At 36.6% G+C, this 19,020-nt stretch overlaps 5 protein-coding genes across 6 annotated transcripts; 2 read left to right on the top strand and 3 right to left on the bottom strand.

The window, feature by feature from the left end:
- Positions 1 to 70: 70 nt before the first annotated feature.
- On the bottom strand, positions 71 to 2,822 carry LOC106441608 (agamous-like MADS-box protein AGL82). Its single transcript, XM_013883407.2, has one exon. It carries the CDS (start codon positions 1,362 to 1,364, stop codon positions 540 to 542), a length of 825 nt encoding a protein of 274 aa, XP_013738861.2. The 5' UTR covers positions 1,365 to 2,822; the 3' UTR covers positions 71 to 539.
- Positions 2,823 to 4,853: 2,031 nt separating this feature from the next.
- On the top strand, positions 4,854 to 7,734 carry LOC106387399 (inactive beta-amylase 4, chloroplastic). 2 transcript variants are annotated; one of them, XM_013827249.3, is made up of 10 exons: positions 4,854 to 5,170; positions 5,286 to 5,414; positions 5,529 to 5,775; positions 5,960 to 6,180; positions 6,263 to 6,340; positions 6,419 to 6,578; positions 6,683 to 6,936; positions 7,029 to 7,098; positions 7,304 to 7,372; positions 7,462 to 7,734. In XM_013827249.3, the coding sequence occupies exons 1-10, from the start codon at positions 4,869 to 4,871 to the stop codon at positions 7,612 to 7,614; spliced, it is 1,683 nt and encodes a 560-aa protein (XP_013682703.2). In that variant the 5' UTR covers positions 4,854 to 4,868; the 3' UTR covers positions 7,615 to 7,734. The 2 variants fall into 2 exon arrangements, with proteins under 2 accessions (XP_013682703.2, XP_048629251.1); XM_048773294.1 differs by having other exon boundaries at positions 4,863 to 5,170; positions 5,334 to 5,414.
- Positions 7,735 to 7,767: 33 nt separating this feature from the next.
- Positions 7,768 to 8,564, bottom strand: LOC106387400 (protein TIC 20-v, chloroplastic). The gene has a single exon (XM_013827250.3). It carries the CDS (start codon positions 8,490 to 8,492, stop codon positions 7,848 to 7,850), a length of 645 nt encoding a protein of 214 aa, XP_013682704.2. The 5' UTR covers positions 8,493 to 8,564; the 3' UTR covers positions 7,768 to 7,847.
- A 1,889-nt stretch (positions 8,565 to 10,453) lies between these two features.
- Positions 10,454 to 11,041, bottom strand: LOC125591240 (fasciclin-like arabinogalactan protein 1). The gene has a single exon (XM_048765062.1). It carries the CDS (start codon positions 11,039 to 11,041, stop codon positions 10,454 to 10,456), a length of 588 nt encoding a protein of 195 aa, XP_048621019.1.
- A 4,314-nt stretch (positions 11,042 to 15,355) lies between these two features.
- LOC111212707 (NAD-dependent protein deacetylase SRT1-like) lies at positions 15,356 to 18,766 on the top strand. Its single transcript, XM_022714290.2, has 14 exons — positions 15,356 to 15,635; positions 16,017 to 16,046; positions 16,152 to 16,244; positions 16,325 to 16,444; positions 16,517 to 16,617; positions 16,705 to 16,813; positions 16,926 to 17,005; positions 17,124 to 17,202; positions 17,324 to 17,377; positions 17,522 to 17,618; positions 17,708 to 17,790; positions 17,866 to 17,933; positions 18,007 to 18,109; positions 18,190 to 18,766. Exons 1-14 carry the CDS (start codon positions 15,537 to 15,539, stop codon positions 18,478 to 18,480), a joined length of 1,407 nt encoding a protein of 468 aa, XP_022570011.2. The 5' UTR covers positions 15,356 to 15,536; the 3' UTR covers positions 18,481 to 18,766.
- Positions 18,767 to 19,020: the final 254 nt, after the last annotated feature.

Raw genomic sequence — 19,020 nt, 5'->3', positions numbered from 1 at the left:
AACAAATATTGCTAACTTCAACCGTGCGCGCGGCGCATTATAAAGTCTTTCCAAATGAAAGATAACACGTGGCTTACGAGAGTAACTAAACGATCCAACAACATTCGGGTGTTTCATGGGCCTACAACTAAAACTCTAATTATATAAATGGGCTTACTTGGAGGACTGGAGGTAAAACGGAACAAATTAATATCCGGTAATAGGAATATTCATTCTACTTTCAAACTCTTCTCCTTTCCATACTCTAAAAAGTAAGCAAACATGAATTACTTAGGGATTTTAGTACAAGAATTTTTTTTTACAGAGAATTAGATTTGTTAGACAGAAATTCTCATAAAAGTTAAAATAATTCTAATAACTATAGTAAATAATAGGGTAACTAATGTTTAAAAAAATAATTTAAACAATAATAAAACAACTTTCCAACTGAATGAGATTTTTATTATAACAAATCCACAAACTAACAAAAACTTGAGAATATAATTAAGTTTTAAAGCTCTTGAAGTTCAATAAACAATCAAAGGAAAGAAACAAACGTTTCACATAGGAGTCTTACCAGAACTCTCCAAGTCATTAACTTGTCCAAACCTCATGGGATAGTCTGCGAAAGGCTTCACGTTGCTGAACATACTGTTCCCTAAACCCCACTGCACTGGTTCCATATAGTCTGTCTTCTGTACCATCGGAGCGTACTGACCATCCGAACAGCTTCCGTAAAACATGGCTTGAGTCATCTCCGGTTCTGTCACGTTCGAGAAAGACGCAACTTCCCCGGTGTTCGAGGTCGAGGTCATTTGGTTAAGAAACGGGAGAAATGCGAAACCGTTCTGCTCCATTGAAGACATAGGAAACAACTGGTGTTGCTCGAGACATGGCTGGTTGTAACCTATCAAACCAAGTTGGTCACGATGAGTAGACCAAGAAGCATCGGGAAATGTCTGCTTCCTATTAGCAGCTTCTTGAATCTTGTTACAGACTGTCACGAAAGTTGCATATAGCTCGTTTAAAGAACACTTTTCGAGCTTGTTGTCCCACGGACAATACTTCTCTTTCTCCAACTTGATCTTGCTTTTCTCCAAGCATTCTTGTACAGAGTAGGTTTTGATGCAGCTGCTCGAGGCGGTGTCTCTGTACTTGGTTATGATCTCTCTGACTTTTCTCTCATCCTTGGGCCATAACTCGGGGTGGTCGATCCTCTCGTCCCCTGCTCTGGTCGGGCCATACACGATGAGACACGTGTTGACGCCACAGAGTGTTGAGAACTCATTGGCTTTCTTGAACAAACATTCTTTCCTCTTCCTGTAAGTGGTTATCCTCGTCTTCTCGTTTGTTATTCTCGCCATCTTCACCATTTTTCGACCCATTCAAATACTGAAAGAGAAAGTATGTAAACAAAACAAAAATATAAAACTTTCAACTAAACATTTCATTGTGGTTTCTATACGCAATATTGATTTTGATTACGAGGCATGTAATATATCAAGACTCCCATCAACACTAGATTTGGGTAGATAGAAGGGAGTTTCTTTAGTCTCCGTAATCAACTAATCATATCATTATCATCATCTTCAAACACAAAGTGAATTATATGTTTCTTGAATATAGACAATGGTGGAGCTAGATCAATGAGATTTATAGTCCTAAAATGTAACATCATATATAATCAAAACCCTATAAAACTTGTCTGTGCATAATTCCAAATCCAACTACGACATATATATACAATGAAATGGAAATCAATAATGGAAAATAACAGATATATTCATATAAAGTAAAGAAGGTAAAAATACCTTGTGGAACGTTGATAGCTCTTAGTTTCTGAAGTTTCTTTCTTGATTTAACAATGGAGTTCCTCTTTTTGTGTTTATATATATCGCACACGCAAGAAAATATACTCTCAAATATTATCTCCTACTCTAATATGGAAACCATGCAGATATTTTACTTCTTTCCAAGCAAGTATTAATGATGAAGTTGAGTTTGATGACTAAATGATCGTATTAAGCCACTAAATCAAGGAAATCCCATATAATTAGCAGGGCCATGATCATGATAAAAAGATTCGTTTGTGATTGAATCAATTGATTTCCCCAAAGTTTCCATTTCTGAAGTCCATTTCCTTTTCTGTTTTTGCTTACATTGGCTAAATAATTGTTCTGTCAAAAAAAAAAAAAATCTTCATTATCTTCTTACATAATTCTTATTTTTGTAAACGTTGAATAATATAATTATGTAACAATATGTAACAATAAGTTTCTAAATTGCATCTCGGAGACTAATCAGACGACTGAAGGAGAGATAAAGTAGATCTAGTTTTTTTCCGGCGACGGACGGCACGTGAGCGTGCGTGCCGTCGCCGGAGCTCCTTTGTGTGACCAATCAAGCTCGTGGTTCTCGTTTCTAGCTCGCCTCCTCTCCTCTCCGCCTTGCCTTAGCTCTGAAACAAGCACCCACGGTGGTTCTCGTTCTGGAGTAACGGCGCGGTCACGTTGAGGTTGGCGCGGGGAAGCTGTCCGTTTTGTCCAGTTTGTGTTTTATCTCCGAGAGACGGAGGCTGAGTCAGCCTCGTCGACGTCGGTTCTGTTATCGGGAGACGAAGGCTTTGCCAGCTTCGCCGTCGCCGAGTTTGTCGCCGGAGGGTGAAGACTCCCTATGTCTTGCGCTGTCGGCTAAAGTGGGTCCAGGTCTTTGGGCTTTTCTGGAGCGGTTTGTGATCTGATTTTGGATCGGGTTTTTTCTAGGGTTAAAGTTAGAGTTTGGGTCACGGCGGTTGGCTTTCTCGGTAGTCGATGAAGCCCTCCGGTGGTGGTGACGAGGGTTTAAAGGGAGAAAGTGGTGGTTCTCGTTTCGCATGTCCAGTGTTTGAGGTGGTTCAAAGTCGGAGAAGCCGTGATGTGGCGGTGAAATTCTCTGGCGTGAAGACTTTGCGGAGTAGATTAGATCGAGGTTGGTAGAGGCGGTTTGGTTCTTGTAATCTGTGAGGGGTTCGTGGGTCGCCGACGATGAGATATCAGTTTAAGCTCTCCGGCGACGGCGATGAAGTTTTTAGAAGAAGTTTATGCGGTTCTCGGTTCGACTGTCCAGCGTTTCTGGTGGTCCAAAGTCGGAGGCGTTCTCGGTTATCTGATGAACCCTCCGGCGTGAAGACAGTACGGCGGTGAACGTGTGTGTACGTGCGGAGGCTCTGCAGGTTCGGAGCTCCGGCGGTAGTGTCTAGGGCGAACGGCCCGGTTTCTAGTTGTTTGGGCCGTGTGGCCGTCGTGTATTTCCTGGGCTTGGCCCATTGTTTGTTTATGTCTTCTTGCCCGTTTCGTGGGTTTTGTTTAAATTCTGTTATGTTTGGGCTTCGGCCCTGGGCTTGGCCCATCTATTAATAAAAACAATTTGGGAAAAAAAAAACAATATGCAAATCACAATACCTATGAAAAGGCTATAATCAGAAAGGGCCACAAAAGCAGAAGTAACATTTAAAGTCCATAAGAGCATATGTTCATTGCTAGTTTTTCATTGAAATATTTAGCAATTAAAAATATAAAAAATAGGATAAAAACATGAAAGAGTCTAAAATGAGAAACTACAAACACTTCATTAGATACCACAAAATAAATATCATAAATGATAATCACCACCATGCCGTCGATTTTGCTTCAATTGTTACTGGTTTCTTGCTTTCGTCATGAATGAGTACTATCCGGAGTCAAATTGGCCGGTAGTGAGCGATGTATGATTGGTACCAACGATCCATATTGTGACACTTGTGGAGATTTCAGCGGTAACTCTTTTGCATTCAATCGGAACGCAGTCCACTTTCACTCTACGTTCCTCTCAAAATGATTCTTTTTCTTTTACATGTCCATCTCATTTATTTGTCTCGTACCTTATTAGTGATGTTGCTAGGTGTAAATTTTTTTTTTTTTGTTGAGTGAAAGGTATAATTTCAAGTTTTATGTTCGTACATCGTAGTTTCTAGTATTTTCAGCCTTTCAGGTTAATTTTTTCTTTCTCCAACTGGGAGATTTGACCATGCATGGTAATTGATTAACCGAAAATCTTGTCATCTTCATTATATTCGAATAAATCGAAGTAGAGCTTTGCCATTTGATGACTACGAGACTGAAACGTGACATATCGTCTGCACCAAAAAAACGTGACATATCGCGTGGACCCGTGATTTAAATTGATATGAAAATATGAATACGGCCGGAAATAAAAGTTGGTTTACATAATTACTATACGTGAGACATTTTATGTGTTAGATAGCATTGATTACTTATGGTACCGAAACAGTCCTAATTGGCAAGCAGAGTTGGTGATGGGAGCGAGTAGCATGGGATCTGTTTTGAATGGATAATTTACATGCTTATCCACTACGGGACGATATGTTCCCACGTCAGCAATATTGTATATTCAATAATTCCTTCTAATTCTGTTAAAAGGTAGTTATAGTAAATGCTACTCAAGTCCTCCTTTTTTTAATTCTTTTATAAAATGCATAATAGGATTCAAACGATTAGTTTCATTTCATGTTACAAATTGGATACAAAATAATCATTTTCACGAGCTTAAAATCTAATTCTGCTAGTTCAACCATCTATTAAACGAAAGTTGTAATAAGTAAAATGATATTTCATTTACGGTAATTCCACAGTTTTATTTCATACAATCAAACTGTAGGTGAACGTAAAATACTAGAGAGGTCAATTATAGAACCTTTGAAACATATATGTGCAAAGCGTGAAAAAGAAAAAGAAGTGGACCAAAGGTAAAACTATTCAGTCAATTTTCTTGATTTTAAAGGTTCAATTAGAAAAAAAGGAAAAATAAAATTAAAATTAGCGTGGTTAAAAAGAAAAGGTAAAATAAATAAAATGTTGCGTTTCAGGAACTCCATCTCCGTCTCTTTTCCTCCGCATCAGAAAAATATCTCCGACGAAGGAGAGAGTGGCGCAAAAATGGCGGAGATTGGAGGAATCGGATGTGGCTGCCGCGGCGTTTCCGGCGGCAACTTCTTCCATCCCGGAGGATTCTCTCTGAAATCATGCTTCCTCGAGCAGCAGAGAACGAGGCGGAATCGAAACTTCTTCCGAAACGTCTCTATCGTTCCTTCTTTCAAACGCGGTCGTTTAATCACGAAATGGAGCTCCGTCGCCGGGAACAGCCCAATCTTCAGGTATTACTTTCTCTCTCGCTGTTAGTAAGAATCAATTTGGGGACAATTCGTTTCCCAGAAGATTGAATTTAGGTTGGAGATAGGTGAATTTGACTAATCGGTTTCTTGATTGAAGTATGGATGCTCGGGAGAACTCAAGATCATTTGTGTTGGTTTCATCAAGGCACAGGAAAGTCCCTGTTTACGTGATGATGCCTATTGATACATTTGGAATCGATTCTTCTGGTTGCCCTATCATTAAAAGGTTAATCTTTCTCAAAAATGTTTCCAATGCACACCCGATTGATATATGTAGTCTATAAAAGTATGATACAAGTATGGCAGATGATGATGAAGTTTCTATCTGTTCTTGTTTCAGGCTCAAGGCTTTGACTGTTTCTCTTAAGGCACTCAAGTTAGCTGGTGTTCATGGAGTCGCGGTTGAGGTTTGGTGGGGGATTGTGGAGCGTTTCTGTCCTCTTGAGTTTAAATGGTCGCTCTATGATGAGCTATTCAGGCTGATTTCTGAGGCAGGGTTGAAGTTACACGTTGCTCTTTGTTTTCATTCAAACATGCACTTGTTTCGTGGAAAAGGAGGCGTCAGTCTTCCACTCTGGATCCGAGAGGTTTGTATTGCTAGGTATTTAGTTATTTGTACGTTGTAGACATAGCAAAGGTTTTGGTAATGTGAATATTGCTTCCTCCTATGATTTGTTACATAATCTTGGATACTTGCTTGATTATATCTTGTACTTGTTGCTCGAGTAATTAGCTTTACTCAGTTGCTTTTTCTTATATGATTGTTTCCAGATTGGAGACGTCAATAAGGATATATACTATCGAGATAAAAACGGATTCTCCAATAATGACTATTTGACACTTGGAGTCGATCAGCTTCCTCTGTTTGGTGGTCGCACTGCCGTCCAATGCTATGAAGATCTTATGCTCAGCTTTTCTAAAAACTTTGAACCGTATTTTGGAAACTTGATTGAAGAAATAAGCATCGGTCTTGGTCCTTCGGGGGAGCTTAGGTACTAGTGATTTTCTGTTGATTACCGATCACAAAGCCATAATGGCTACAACTGAAGTTTTTTTACAATGTATTTTTTTCAGATATCCGGCACATCCTTTGGGAGATGGGAGATGGACATTCCCTGGTATCGGTGAATTTCAATGCCATGACAAATACATGTGAGTAATTGTTGATTCAAAGTCTTTACGTTCCTGCGAATCATATTTACAGATTGTGAGCTATAATGCTTGGTTTAGGATGGAAGACTTAATGGCTGTGGCTTCTCAAGAAGGCAAACCTCAATGGGGAAGCAGAGACCTTCCAAATGCAGGCTGCTATAATAGCTTTCCATCTGGGGTTCCTTTCTTTGAGGAGGGCCATGACAGTTTTCTCTCTGACTATGGTCGTTTCTTTCTAGTATGTTCTCGCGTATCCGCAATATTATGATCCTGAGTAGTGTTCATCACAAGGGACTAGTAGGTTAGATTATAAATGACACAGTGAACTGCTTTACGTTGTAGGAATGGTACAGTGGGAAGTTGATTTGTCATGCCGATGCTATTCTTGCAAAGGCTGCCGATGTTTTGCGGAGACGTCAGGAAGAGGAGAAAAGCTCTGTAATGTTGGTTGCAAAAATTGGTGGAATCTATTGGTGGTATAAGACATCTTCACACCCTGCTGAACTAACTGCTGGTTATTACAATACCGCACTCAGGGATGGTTATGATCCTCTCGCTTCTGTCTTGTCCCGCCATGGTGCTGCTCTGCATATCCCGTAAGACCCTTCTTCTGAAGTTCTCTTTAATTCATAGAAGCTGCATGAGTTCAGTGTTATTAAGGAGATGCGTCTCTCATATTTTTTTCCAGGTGCTTGGATATGGCGGACAGTGAAACGCCTGAGAAGTATCTTTGCAGCCCTGAAGGATTGCTTAGACAGGTACTTTCATTTCCTAATGTTTCATCTAGAATTCAACTCTGCTCATATGAAGAGTTTCTTGTATTTAGACCGGTAGGTGTCAGCACACTGCTTACTGTCATTGACACTCATGAAAATGGTCTAGTCTCTCTTTTCTTGCTGCGTTGCTACAATCAAGCATGCCTTGAGAACATGAACAAACCAACATTGTCTCTTTTTCTGTTAGATACACGATGTTTCAAAGAAGAGGACAATACAAGTGACTGGTAGAAACACAAGCGAAAGATATGATGTGGTTAGAGATTTGTACAATCTATATTCCTAGACGATGAGGTCAAAAAGTGGTGGTTACTAACCGTTTATTTATGATGCATTGTGCAACAGATGGGACTAAGGCAAATACGAGAGAACTGTGTGCAGCCGAATGGGGAAACCGTAAGATCGTTTACATTTTTCAGAATGAATGAGAAGATATTTAGGGTCGAGAACTGGAACAACTTTGTCCCTTTCGTTAGGCAGATGAGTGCAGATGTGTAAAACAACAGTAGCCATTGGCTTGTGTATTTTTCTTTTGTTACAGAATTAATCTTTCCTCACCATATTGCTTTTTCAGATATGTGATGAGGATAAATAAATCAAATCAAAATTGTTATATGATATCGTCGTTCTAGTTCCATGGAAGAGACAAGGTCTTGCAAAGAAACATTTCATTGATCAAAAAGTTACATTGTGTTTCAATTGATCAGATCCAATACATACAAGTTATTGGTTCAAAGGACTTGCCTATCAGCAGCATCAGCAACAATGGGCAACCTCGGGACCAGACCAAACAAGCAAGCAGAGAAACCATAGATCAAAGAGACAAGCAAGAAGAGGAACACAGTGCTATCCAAACTCATCACCACATCCAAACCAAACCCATCTGTGGGATTAAAGCTCCTCTCAAGCAAATCCGGGAAGATCAACAGCACGTCGAGGACAATGGCCTGCATCGTGTTGAACCTAACGTACCTGCTGAAATTCTGGTTCCTGACGACGACGAAGTAGAGAGTGATGAAGATGAGGAAGCCATTGAAAGGGAAGCTCTTGAAGGCCTTGATGGCCGGAAACAGAGGCTGGATGAGAATCTGGAAAGGTTGGTATTGCGTGATGATGAATTTACCGTACTGGATGCCATCGAAGAACGGGTAGAAGTAACAGACTGCTGAGATGAGACGATCGGATGCGTCCACGGAGTCGTCTCCCTTGGATCGGAGGACGAGTGTGGCAGCTCTTTCCCTTGCAGGACTTGGTTTTGGGAAGTGGGGATTAGAGTTTAGAGGGAGAGACGAAGAAGAACGACCGGTTAGGGTTAGGTTTCTGGTTTGGAAGAAGGTGAGAGATGGTAATGGAGAAAGAAGATGAGATATTGCCATTGCTCTGTTTTTCCACTTCAGACTGAACGTAAGAGAGCTTTGCTCACACACCTCGATGAAAGGATAATGAACTACACTCCACGTTGTTTGTAAAATTTTAGTAAAAACAGTGGGTTGTCTGGAGTCCTTTAAGGAATGGAACTAAAACTACACGACATGTTAAACACCTCGTAGTTTTTTTTTTTTATTTTTTTTAACCACGTAATTTATTAATTTATATTGTGAAAGGATAATACAACAAATTAATCAACCACAAAGGTGAAATATGAAAAAATTCAGTAATATCAGATTGTTGAATTGCTTGTCGAGCCAAAGCATCCGCAGCTTGATTCCTCTCTCGATTCACATAATCTAATGAACTCTCCAGCAATAGCTCCATCCAATGTCGAATATCACATAAGAGATTACCTAAATCCACATGCTCCTTCACCTGATTAATAATTATACATAGCTCCTGATTATCTCCTTCAAACCAAATCTTACGCCATCCTCTTATCCAAGTTTGCTGCAATGCTATAAGAAAACTTAAGGCTTCTCCTTCTAATGATGTTTGCGTCTTTTGAAGTTGAACAGAACCAGCTCCCAAGAAGCCTCCCTTTTCATCTCTTAATATCCAACCAACACCAGCCAAGTTATTCCCCGACTTAGCACTATAATCAAAGTTACATTTGATCCATTCTCTTGGTGGAGGTTCCCATTTAGAAGACTTAATAATCAGTGGTAAAGCCCTTGTTCTACCATGTATAACGCTCCTATACCATTCCATGTTAGCATCAGTAGCTCTTCTTACATCTTCAATAGGATGAACGTTCCTTTTATTAAAGATAAATTCATTTCTTGACTTCCATATTATCCATAAAAGCCAGAAACCCAATAGCCGATTACTCTCATTCTCTGCCACTGATCTCATAAATCCAAAAACACCTCGTAGTTTTTTTGGAGGGAAGTAACATTTTCTGTCTTTTATTTTAGAGAGAAGGCATTTTAACATTTTCTGTCTTGTTTCTTTTAAACGCATCTTATGCGTTTGCGTCTACATTTCCCAAACAGCCAACCGCCCAAGGCAACTTGAGGTCCAACCCCAAGAGCTTGCTCTGCTTGTGTTCAATGCTTCTAACCATATGCCATTATAGAAGTTGGATAATTACGATAAATACTGAAGTAACTATATAGAAACTAGTGCTCAATCTCAACACCATTCAAAACATCATATCAACTAAACAAACACGTGAACAAGAACACCAAGGAGAATTAAAAAATTACTACCGTCTAACTAATTTGACGGCCTAAGAGCATCTCCAATATTCACCTCTATAATTTTCTCTAAAATAGAGATCTCTATTATAGAAGTAAAAATGTTCCAATGTATGCCTCTATAATAGAGTTTCTCTATTTTAGAGAAAAATATAGAGGAAAGTTATTTTTTGCCTCTATATTTAGAGGTGAAAATATCATATCTCTATATTTTCCTCTATAAATAGAGGAACTCTATTATAGAGGCATACATTGGAGCATTTTCACCTCTATAATAGAGTTTCTCTATTTTAAGGGAAAATATAGAGATAGAAATAGAGGTGGGTTGGAGATGGTCTAACATTAAATAAGAAGACCTCAATAAATGGGGAAACTAAATAAACACCATTTACTTCCCCCCCCCCCCCAAAGATTGTACGAAAACAAATACTCCCTCTATATTTGAAAGGTTGACGATGTTGTAAAGTTTGAACAACTCGGATTTTAATATCTTAGCTTATGTTTTATTTTTATAACAAAATGCATTAAGCACAGCACACTTTGCAACATCAACTTTTTAAATACAATAAAAAGTAAAAGTAAAACACCAATTATTCAAATCCAAAGTGAGTAAGACAACAAGCATATCAAGTAAATCACCAAACCAGATTTTGACGATCCTAAACCGCACAAGCTTCATCCATGAGCCGACATTATTTCGGTGAGATTCACGGAGCCGAAGCAGCATCCGACAGTAAGATTCCACTGATCTGGATAATGGAGATATTGTTAGTAACTTCTTCTAGGGACGTGACGAAGGAGGAATCAATTAGACCTCCGCCTTCGCTACCGAACCCGACCTTGCCGCCTTTCAGATCCGTTATATTGACGAACCCGGTCACGGACCCGACCTCAACGCCTATATTGACGAACTCGGTGGTTACGGGAGAAGGTCCGGTGGCTAGTAAGAGAGTGGGGGCGAGAGCTGAGGCGCCTTGGAGCTGGTGGAGTTCCTTGGCGCCAAAGTATTCGAGGAGGACGTGGAGGGAGAGGATTTTTCTGAGAGTCGAGACTGTGTAGCCTTTAGAGGTTAAGGCGTACATGGCGGCGTTGTCGACGGCGCAGACGGTTATGGGGGTTCTCCGGTTTATTTCGTCGGCGAGGTGAGTTCGGGTTAGGTAATGGTTGAAGGACGAGAAAGAAGGGTGTTTTGCTAAGAGGCGCGTGACGTCGTGCGCGTGGGTTTCGCCGGCGGGTAGGAGGATGAGGAGAGGGAGAATGTAGGAGATAATTACATGTCCCATCTTCTCGGCCATGTGGAGATGAATTGAGTGGAAACTGGGGGTTTTTCTTTTGAGACGGTGAGCTCTGAGTTTTAGAACTAAAGGGAAAAATGACGATCGTGTATTTATATGGACTTTGAATGTCATTAAAATAAACTATTGTGCCATTGAGTATTTATTTAATATTTTTATTGGGAATTTGTGATATCTAAAAAAACATTTAAATTGCTGCCATGCTTTCAGTACTATTCTTTACAAAACTTTAGTTTTCTGAACAGAATTCTATTTTAATTTTAGTTTGTATATCAGTTTGGTCTTAAAATAAATATTTAAGCTTTATTATAGTTAAAATTATTAAGTTTTAAAAATAAAATATATTCATTTCATCAAATTTTTTTAATGAGAAATACCCTAGGATAACACTAAAAGAAGTTTTGGGCACAAATATAGATTCTAAGAAGGGCAATTGTCAATAATAGCATCTTTTGAAGTTTATGTCTCAAAAAAGACACTAGAAGGAGAAAGTCACAAAAATAACATTTATTAAAGGGTAAAATATCTCTAATACCATTGGTTTAAAATTAAATAAACAAATAAAAATAAATAAAAATAAATAAAATAAAAATAAAAAAATGAAAAAAAGAAATTATTTTTATAGTTTCAGATTCGAAATTTTTATAATTTTTTTTTGAATTTTTTTTTTATTTTTTTTCAAATTTTCTTTTTATAATTTAAAAATATTTTTTGAAACTGTTTTTAAAATTTTTATTTTTTATTTTAGTATTTATTTTTTATAAAACTTTAAATCCTAATTCCAAAACCCCACCCCTTAACTCTAAACCCTAAGGTTTGAATTAATTAACCCAAGGGGTATAAGTGTATATTTACCTCTTTAATGAAACCTATTTTTGTGACTTTGAGCCTTGAGTGCTACTTTGGAACAAAAACTTGGTTTAGTGCTATCCTAGTCTTTTTCTCTTCTAGGAATTAAAAGACCAAAATGTTTTAATAAAAAGGTAAATATACATTTATACTCATAGATTTAACTAATTCAAACTTTAGGGTTTAGAGTTAAGGGGTGGAGATTTGGGATTGAGATTTAAAGTTTTATAAAATAAAAAATAAATTTTAAAAAATTGAAAATAAAAATTTTTAAAATAGTTTCAAAAAGTATTTTTGAATTACAAAAAAAATTAAAAAACAAAATTTCGAAAAAAGTTTCAAAAAAACTTTTATAAAAATTTTTAATTTGAAAACATATAATCTAAAACTATAATTTATTTATTTTTTATTTTTTATATATATCTAGGGTATGAATGTCATTTTACCTATTAAATAAAATATTTTGGTTATTTTCCTCCTTTTAATATATTTTTGTGACCAAAACTTGAAAATAGTCTATTTAAGAGAATTATCCGATAAAAGTTAATTTCATATAACATTTTATTTTAATAAGATATATATTAAATTATTGAAAAATCTAGTACATACATACAATAAAAATGAAGCCTTAATATATATGAAATCATTTTTTATTCATTTGACTTAATGATTTTAAATATTATCGAGTAACGCATGCAATAGAAAACAAACCTTTCACTACAACGAAATAATCTATTATTCATTTGACTTATTGCTTTTAAATAGTGGCATGGAGTAACACATGCATAAAATAAATATTCAATTAAAATATTATGAAATAATTTATTATTCATTTGAGTTATTGATTTTAAATAATTTGGTGTAACAAACGAATAAAAATGTATTATGTTGCACCAAAAAAAAATGTATTATGTATCTAAATTTTTTCTTTTATCCAAATGTCAGGGCAACGAAAAAAATGCCATGTGGAAAGCGTATCATTCTTCATAAATTAAGCCATCTGAAACTCGTTACTCCAATAGTGATAAATATTAAGACTGTTTCACAAGTACACAATCTTCTTCTCTGTCAGTGATTAATTAGAATCATAGTTCGAGTTGTAATTTGTTTAAAAAATATTGTAAAAAGAACATTTTATTTGTTCCTTAAAAAATCGACAAAAAAAAAATTGTTCCTTGAAAAGCTATGATTAATCGATGGGAGGAACTGGTTGACCCAAGGTATTGATCAAGATCCACATGGATGGTCATGAAATGTTAGGATGGTATGCCACTGAAGTAACTATATACTAGAAACTAGTGCTCAATCTCAACACCATTCTTTTTTTTTTTTTTTTTTTTTTGAAACACAACTTTCATTAAAACTTAACTTCAAGGACTACAAAGGAAAGAGGGAATTAGACATCCTCTTGAAGACAAATCATAAACTAAAATGGAAAATGATATCAAACCGGATAAGTCTCCATATGAAGTTGACAGCGAATTCAAAACAAAGTCTGAATGCGTCGAAGAAGCTACAACAAAGTCGGATAGCTGAGAAATAGTCACAAGTGACGTTGAAGGACAACCCTCACCAACGAGAAAAACCGAAGTAGTCTCGATTGCACTTTCTGGCCCCGTACAGACCGCTACGCAAAGTAACAAACCGGTGAGTAAGTTGAAACAAGGACTCAGCAGAGAATCCGAGAGAGCATCTCCGTTCATAGAAGGGAGGCATAGTTGTGAAAAACTCTCTTCGTTTGAGGAGGATCAATCTCAACACCATTCATTACATCATATCAACTAAACAACACGTGAACAAGAACACCGAAGAACCAAAAAAAAATGCCGACTAATTATTTTGAAGCCGAATCATTAAATAAGAAAACCTCTGTAATAGGGGAAATCATGATTTTAAAAATGGATCTAGACAGAAAATCCCTTCAAAGCGACAATCAAGATTGTATTGGTTTTGAGTTTTAGAAGGTCTTCTTAACTTAATCCTTTGATTGTGATTGACGTTAGTCAACTTCAGAAGTTCTTCTCAACCCTTTTAACGAGTTGAGTTTGTGTTGTTGCTGCTTCGCCATGTCTCCTGTTATTTATTGTTCGCCACATATGAGATGGGCTGTGGCTTAAAAGCAATATCAGCTCCAGAAGTTCTTCGGTCTACAAAAATCTGGTTAATTAATGTATGAGCCTAATCAGAGTATTCCAATATGTTAATATATTAAAGTTTTGATATTGATTATTGTGTATTTGTGTAAATCTAATTATTTTCCATTTGTACAATTTGTTTACTAATTTTTTATTTCTTGATTGTTGAAATCTCGTATTTTATATTTTAAATAGCAAATGATAACATTAATATTTAATGTGTACATAAAAAGAAGAAAGTCTATATATATGTTCACAGATTCACATCATCACACGGTCTATATGTTCACAGATTCACATCATCACATGCATCAAATGGCAAAAAGAAAACTCCTTCCCATCATCGCATTTACTGAACGTGTTGAAAAATGGCCATCGAAACAAATGGGTTAAAGTGAATCAATCTATCGTCAACCTAGTTTGACATTTTTAACAAAATTTTTTCAACTGGCATTTCATTTATCATTTTTAACAATTAGTGATAAATGAGGTCTTATAAATTAGTGATAACTAATACGTACATTGCATATATCTTGTAAGTTTTGCACCAAATTTCAAACCAAGGCGACCTGCAAATATATATTTATAAACTGACATGAAGCTGGTTTAACCGGTAAGTTTTGAACCGGATTTACCAAATTTCAAACAAAGTCTGTATCAACATTCACCCGAGAGTCAACATATATCAATCCATTATATGGTAAACTTATCAAGAAAACGAATATAATAAGAAAATTGATTATAGAAACAAATAAAAGTTTGGTGAAATGAAGAAAAAAACATCTCATTGAGATATTATCCAACTAATTAGCTAGTCTGTAATAAATTAATGTATTGTGTATATCCAGGTCAAATATTGTGTTCAGCCACTAGCAATAACTGTGAGCAAATGATAAATGTTAAAAACCGCTAAACTGTAAGTAATCATCTTATATAAGATTATTGTTTAGACGGACGTCTAGACCAGTTTTTTATATATCTATATTTTTAAAAATCGTTTTAGAAACATCTTTACAGTTAAATTCCATTTGCGATTTGATATTTAGTACACTGTAACATATTTATTAAAAAAGTATCATAAAACAAGTTTATATTTTCTAACTGTAACACTATTTTAACATTGCTAACTTTAAGTTTAGTTTATAAAAGTTTATTATCTGAAAAACAACAAGAAAGAAAAATTAGTAAAAATTGATAATTTATTAGTAATTTTACTAAACCTTTAGTAACATTTCTTATACATTAAGGCTGTGATTATTTTGGAATCTTATCAGGAAAACGAATATATTAAGAAATAAATAAAATAAAATAAGGTATTTTGAGAATTGACCTATAAAAATATTTGTTTCTTTATAATGAAATATTTATTCTCCTTAAACACACAGTCCAAGTCTTTAAAGAGATCCCCTCTGCTTTTTTTAATTACATAGGAGAGGCAGACAGGGAAGCGAAGGTGTTCTTGTCGACGAGAGAAAAAGAGAAGATCTTTTTTTTTGTAAGAAAAATCTCAAATGTCTTTAGGCTACGCAGAGAAACTATCTTTCATCGAAGATGTTGGTCAAGTGGGCATGGCTGAATTCTTCGACTCATCTCATGTTCTGCAATGCAAGGTCTCTCCTCCTGGGTTTTCCAGGGTTTAATACGTTGATTGATCGTTATATCAACCCTAGATTGTTTTGGTTTCTGGAAAAGTTTGATCCTTAGCGTGTGTTCTGTCCTAGTATTTTAGGTTTTAGAGCACTTGTTGTTTTTGTGGACTTGCATTAATTTAATTGAAGAATTGAAATCGGGTTATAAGTTATAACAAGCGTCTTGAGATGATCTAGGTTATAATGTGGCTGATTTGTGTTTATTGATTATGTGTGAGATATGTTTTTTTGAAACAAGATTTGTATGGAGAATTTGCATTAATAGTTTGGGGTGTGATATAGATATGGTTTGCTATATTTTAGCTTTAAATTTGGTTATTTACTGTCTGATTTTGTTTGCAGATTGAAGAACTTGCTAAGATGATTCAAAAGGTTTGGATCTGTGGACTCTCTTTTGTATACCTATTGGTTGCTTTTTTGCATGTTTCTCTTTGTTGTCTCTTAAGTATATTCAAGAAGGTGGTTTAATGTTTGCAGAGTAAGCATCTAGTGGTGTTTACAGGTGCAGGCATCTCAACTTCTTGTGGTATACCTGATTTCAGAGGCCCCAAAGGCATTTGGACTTTGCAGGTCTGTTATGTTTTATTCAGCTTGTTATCATCATTGCTTAGAACTTACACTTGTTGTGATTCATGTTTATTGGTTTTCAGCGCGAGGGCAAAGATCTACCAAAAGCATCTCTGCCGTTTCATCGTGCAATGCCGAGCATGACTCATATGGCTTTGGTTGAATTAGAAAAAGCTGGCATTTTAAAGTTTGTCATCAGTCAGGTAAATCCTTCTTCTTTCGTCTTTACTTAATGACTGATCACTGAAAGGATCTTGTTTTTATATTATTATTAGAATGTGGACGGCTTGCATCTTCGATCTGGGATACCAAGAGAGAAGCTCTCTGAACTGCATGGAGACTCTTTTATGGAGATGTGCCCATCATGTGGAGCTGAGTAAGACCAACATACATATGCTGTTGCCTCTCTCTTAGACAGTCATTAGACCATCAATGGTAACAGCCTTTCTGAACTTTTCTGAAGGTACCTGCGTGATTTTGAGGTGGAAACTATTGGATTAAAAGAGACCTCGAGAAAGTGCTCTAATGCAAAGTGTGGTGCTAAACTCAAAGATACGGTCTTAGATTGGGAGGTGAGTTTTCGTTGCCTTTCTAAATACAAACGCTTTGTCCTCATTCTCAACCTTGTAGGTTAAGACTTTTAAATAGCTAAATATCAATCTTGCTTCTTTCTTTCTATGGCAGGATGCTTTGCCTCCAAAAGAGATTGATCCTGCAGAGAAACATTGCAAAATGGCTGATCTTGTACTATGTTTGGGTACCAGGTAATTAATGACTCATAAGAACTCTCATGTTTAGATCATTTAGCCAAGTAACTAAACACCCTAATATCTTGATTATCCTGTGTTTTGCTTGTTTTATAAGCCTTACTCCTTTTTGCAGTTTGCAGATAACCCCTGCTTGCAACTTGCCTCTCAAGTGTCTCAGGGGTGGAGGCAAGATCGTCATTGTTAATCTTCAGGTAAACTATCTCTGGACAGTGTTCACTATAAAGCCTTCATAGTTTCTTTGGAATGTGTTTTTATGGGCTGTGTAGTGTTGTTTGATCGGAAACTGTAGACTAATGGTATGCGTCGTTACAGAAAACCCCAAAGGACAAGAAAGCAGACGTAGTGATTCACGGTTTTGTTGATAAGGTAAGATTTCACCTCTTTATATGTATAATAGATATTTTCTAAAATTGTAGCCAAAAAGTGAAGTATATAGTAGATTACCTCTTTACTGTGCTCAAAGTTTGTTTTATTGATCTCTTTTCCCTTCATTATTCTTTTGATGTGCAGGTGGTTGCAGGGGTCATGGAAACTCTCAACATGCAGATTCCTCCATATGTCAGAATAGATCTTTTCCAGATAATACTAAACCAATCCTTAAGCAGAGGTCTAATAGCTACCAAATATTTGATCCTGAATCTTTAGTCTAACTCGCTTGTCTAGTCTTCACTCACATGTTTTCATTTCTGTTTACAGATGAGAGGTACATTAACTGGACACTTCGTGTTGCAAGTGTTCATGGATTAACTTCTCAGCTACCCTTCATCGAATCAGTTGAGGTGATGTGTTAAAAACTACTATATCTCCTTAAGATATAGTGTGAGCGTTTCTGATTCGTTTCATTTGTGAACCAGGTCTCCTTCTCAGACAACCATAACTTCAAAGATGCAGTTCTCGATGAGCAGCCGTTTATCATAAAAAGGTATCAAACACCTTTCTTCAGAGTCCATTTTCTTGTCTTATGTCTCATTTATAACATGTCTTCTTTCATACAGGAGAACAACGGAAACCGAGACATTTGACATATTCTTGAAAATCAACTACAGTGAGGGTTGTGACTGTCTCTCCACCAAAATTACCATTCCCTTCAAATATGAGGTTAGTTAAGACACATACTATTCGATAAAGCTCTTTCTTATATTTTGATTTTATCAGCATTTTTCGAATAACTTATGTAGGTTTCAACGGAAGAGCATGAGGAGGAGACTATTGACAAGGAGGCTGTGCTGCAAAGCCTGAGAGAGAAAGCAGTTGAAGAGTCCAGCTGCGGGCAAAGCGGTGTGGTCGAGAGAAGATTTGTTTCTGAGCCGAGAAGTGAAACCATTGTGTATGCAACTGTGACCAATCTCAGGACGTTCCATTGTCAACAATCTGTGCTTGCTAATGGAGACCTCAAATGGAAGATGGAAGGTTCTGGAACAACGTCTCGTAAACGTTCTAGAACCGGGAAACGAAAGCCAAGGGCATAGGAAGAAGAAGAAGAAAGATCTTTCTTTGTGTATAAACAAGTAAATGACCTCTTAAGTCTAACCAAAAAATTGGGAATATGGAAAGTTATCGGCGTTTATAAGGGCTGAGTGAATTTTGTGTGCTTTTACCCACACTCGGTTCTCTTAAACCGGAATTAGCCAGGGGTTTAGGCTAAACTTTGTTTTAAGTAGCTATTGTAACTTTGACATGTATTCGGTTTGCTTTCGATTTGATCGGATGTAAAATTATTACAGAAGTTACAATATAATCTAGAAATTGTCAGTTTTTTTGTGTGAAAAGTTATAGATACACGCAGAGAAACAAAACACAGTTACTTCTTTAAAGATCATAATGAAGAGGAGAGTGTCATTGACAGTATCTAGCGGGAGTAAGTCACGTGATGACTGACGACATGCACATGACCGAGGCATCAACTAAAATGTATTATTAGCTATCTCATGCATGTGCGCATTTTTGAAACTGACGTGTATCTCCCCTGTATTGGCTGAGGGGTATGCTCCTTTAATTTGAATTTCATG

This window comes from Brassica napus, chromosome A3, assembly GCF_020379485.1.
Source record: "Brassica napus cultivar Da-Ae chromosome A3, Da-Ae, whole genome shotgun sequence".
Lineage (NCBI taxonomy): Eukaryota > Viridiplantae > Streptophyta > Magnoliopsida > Brassicales > Brassicaceae > Brassica > Brassica napus.
This window is presented reverse-complemented; position numbering and strand designations above follow the sequence as displayed.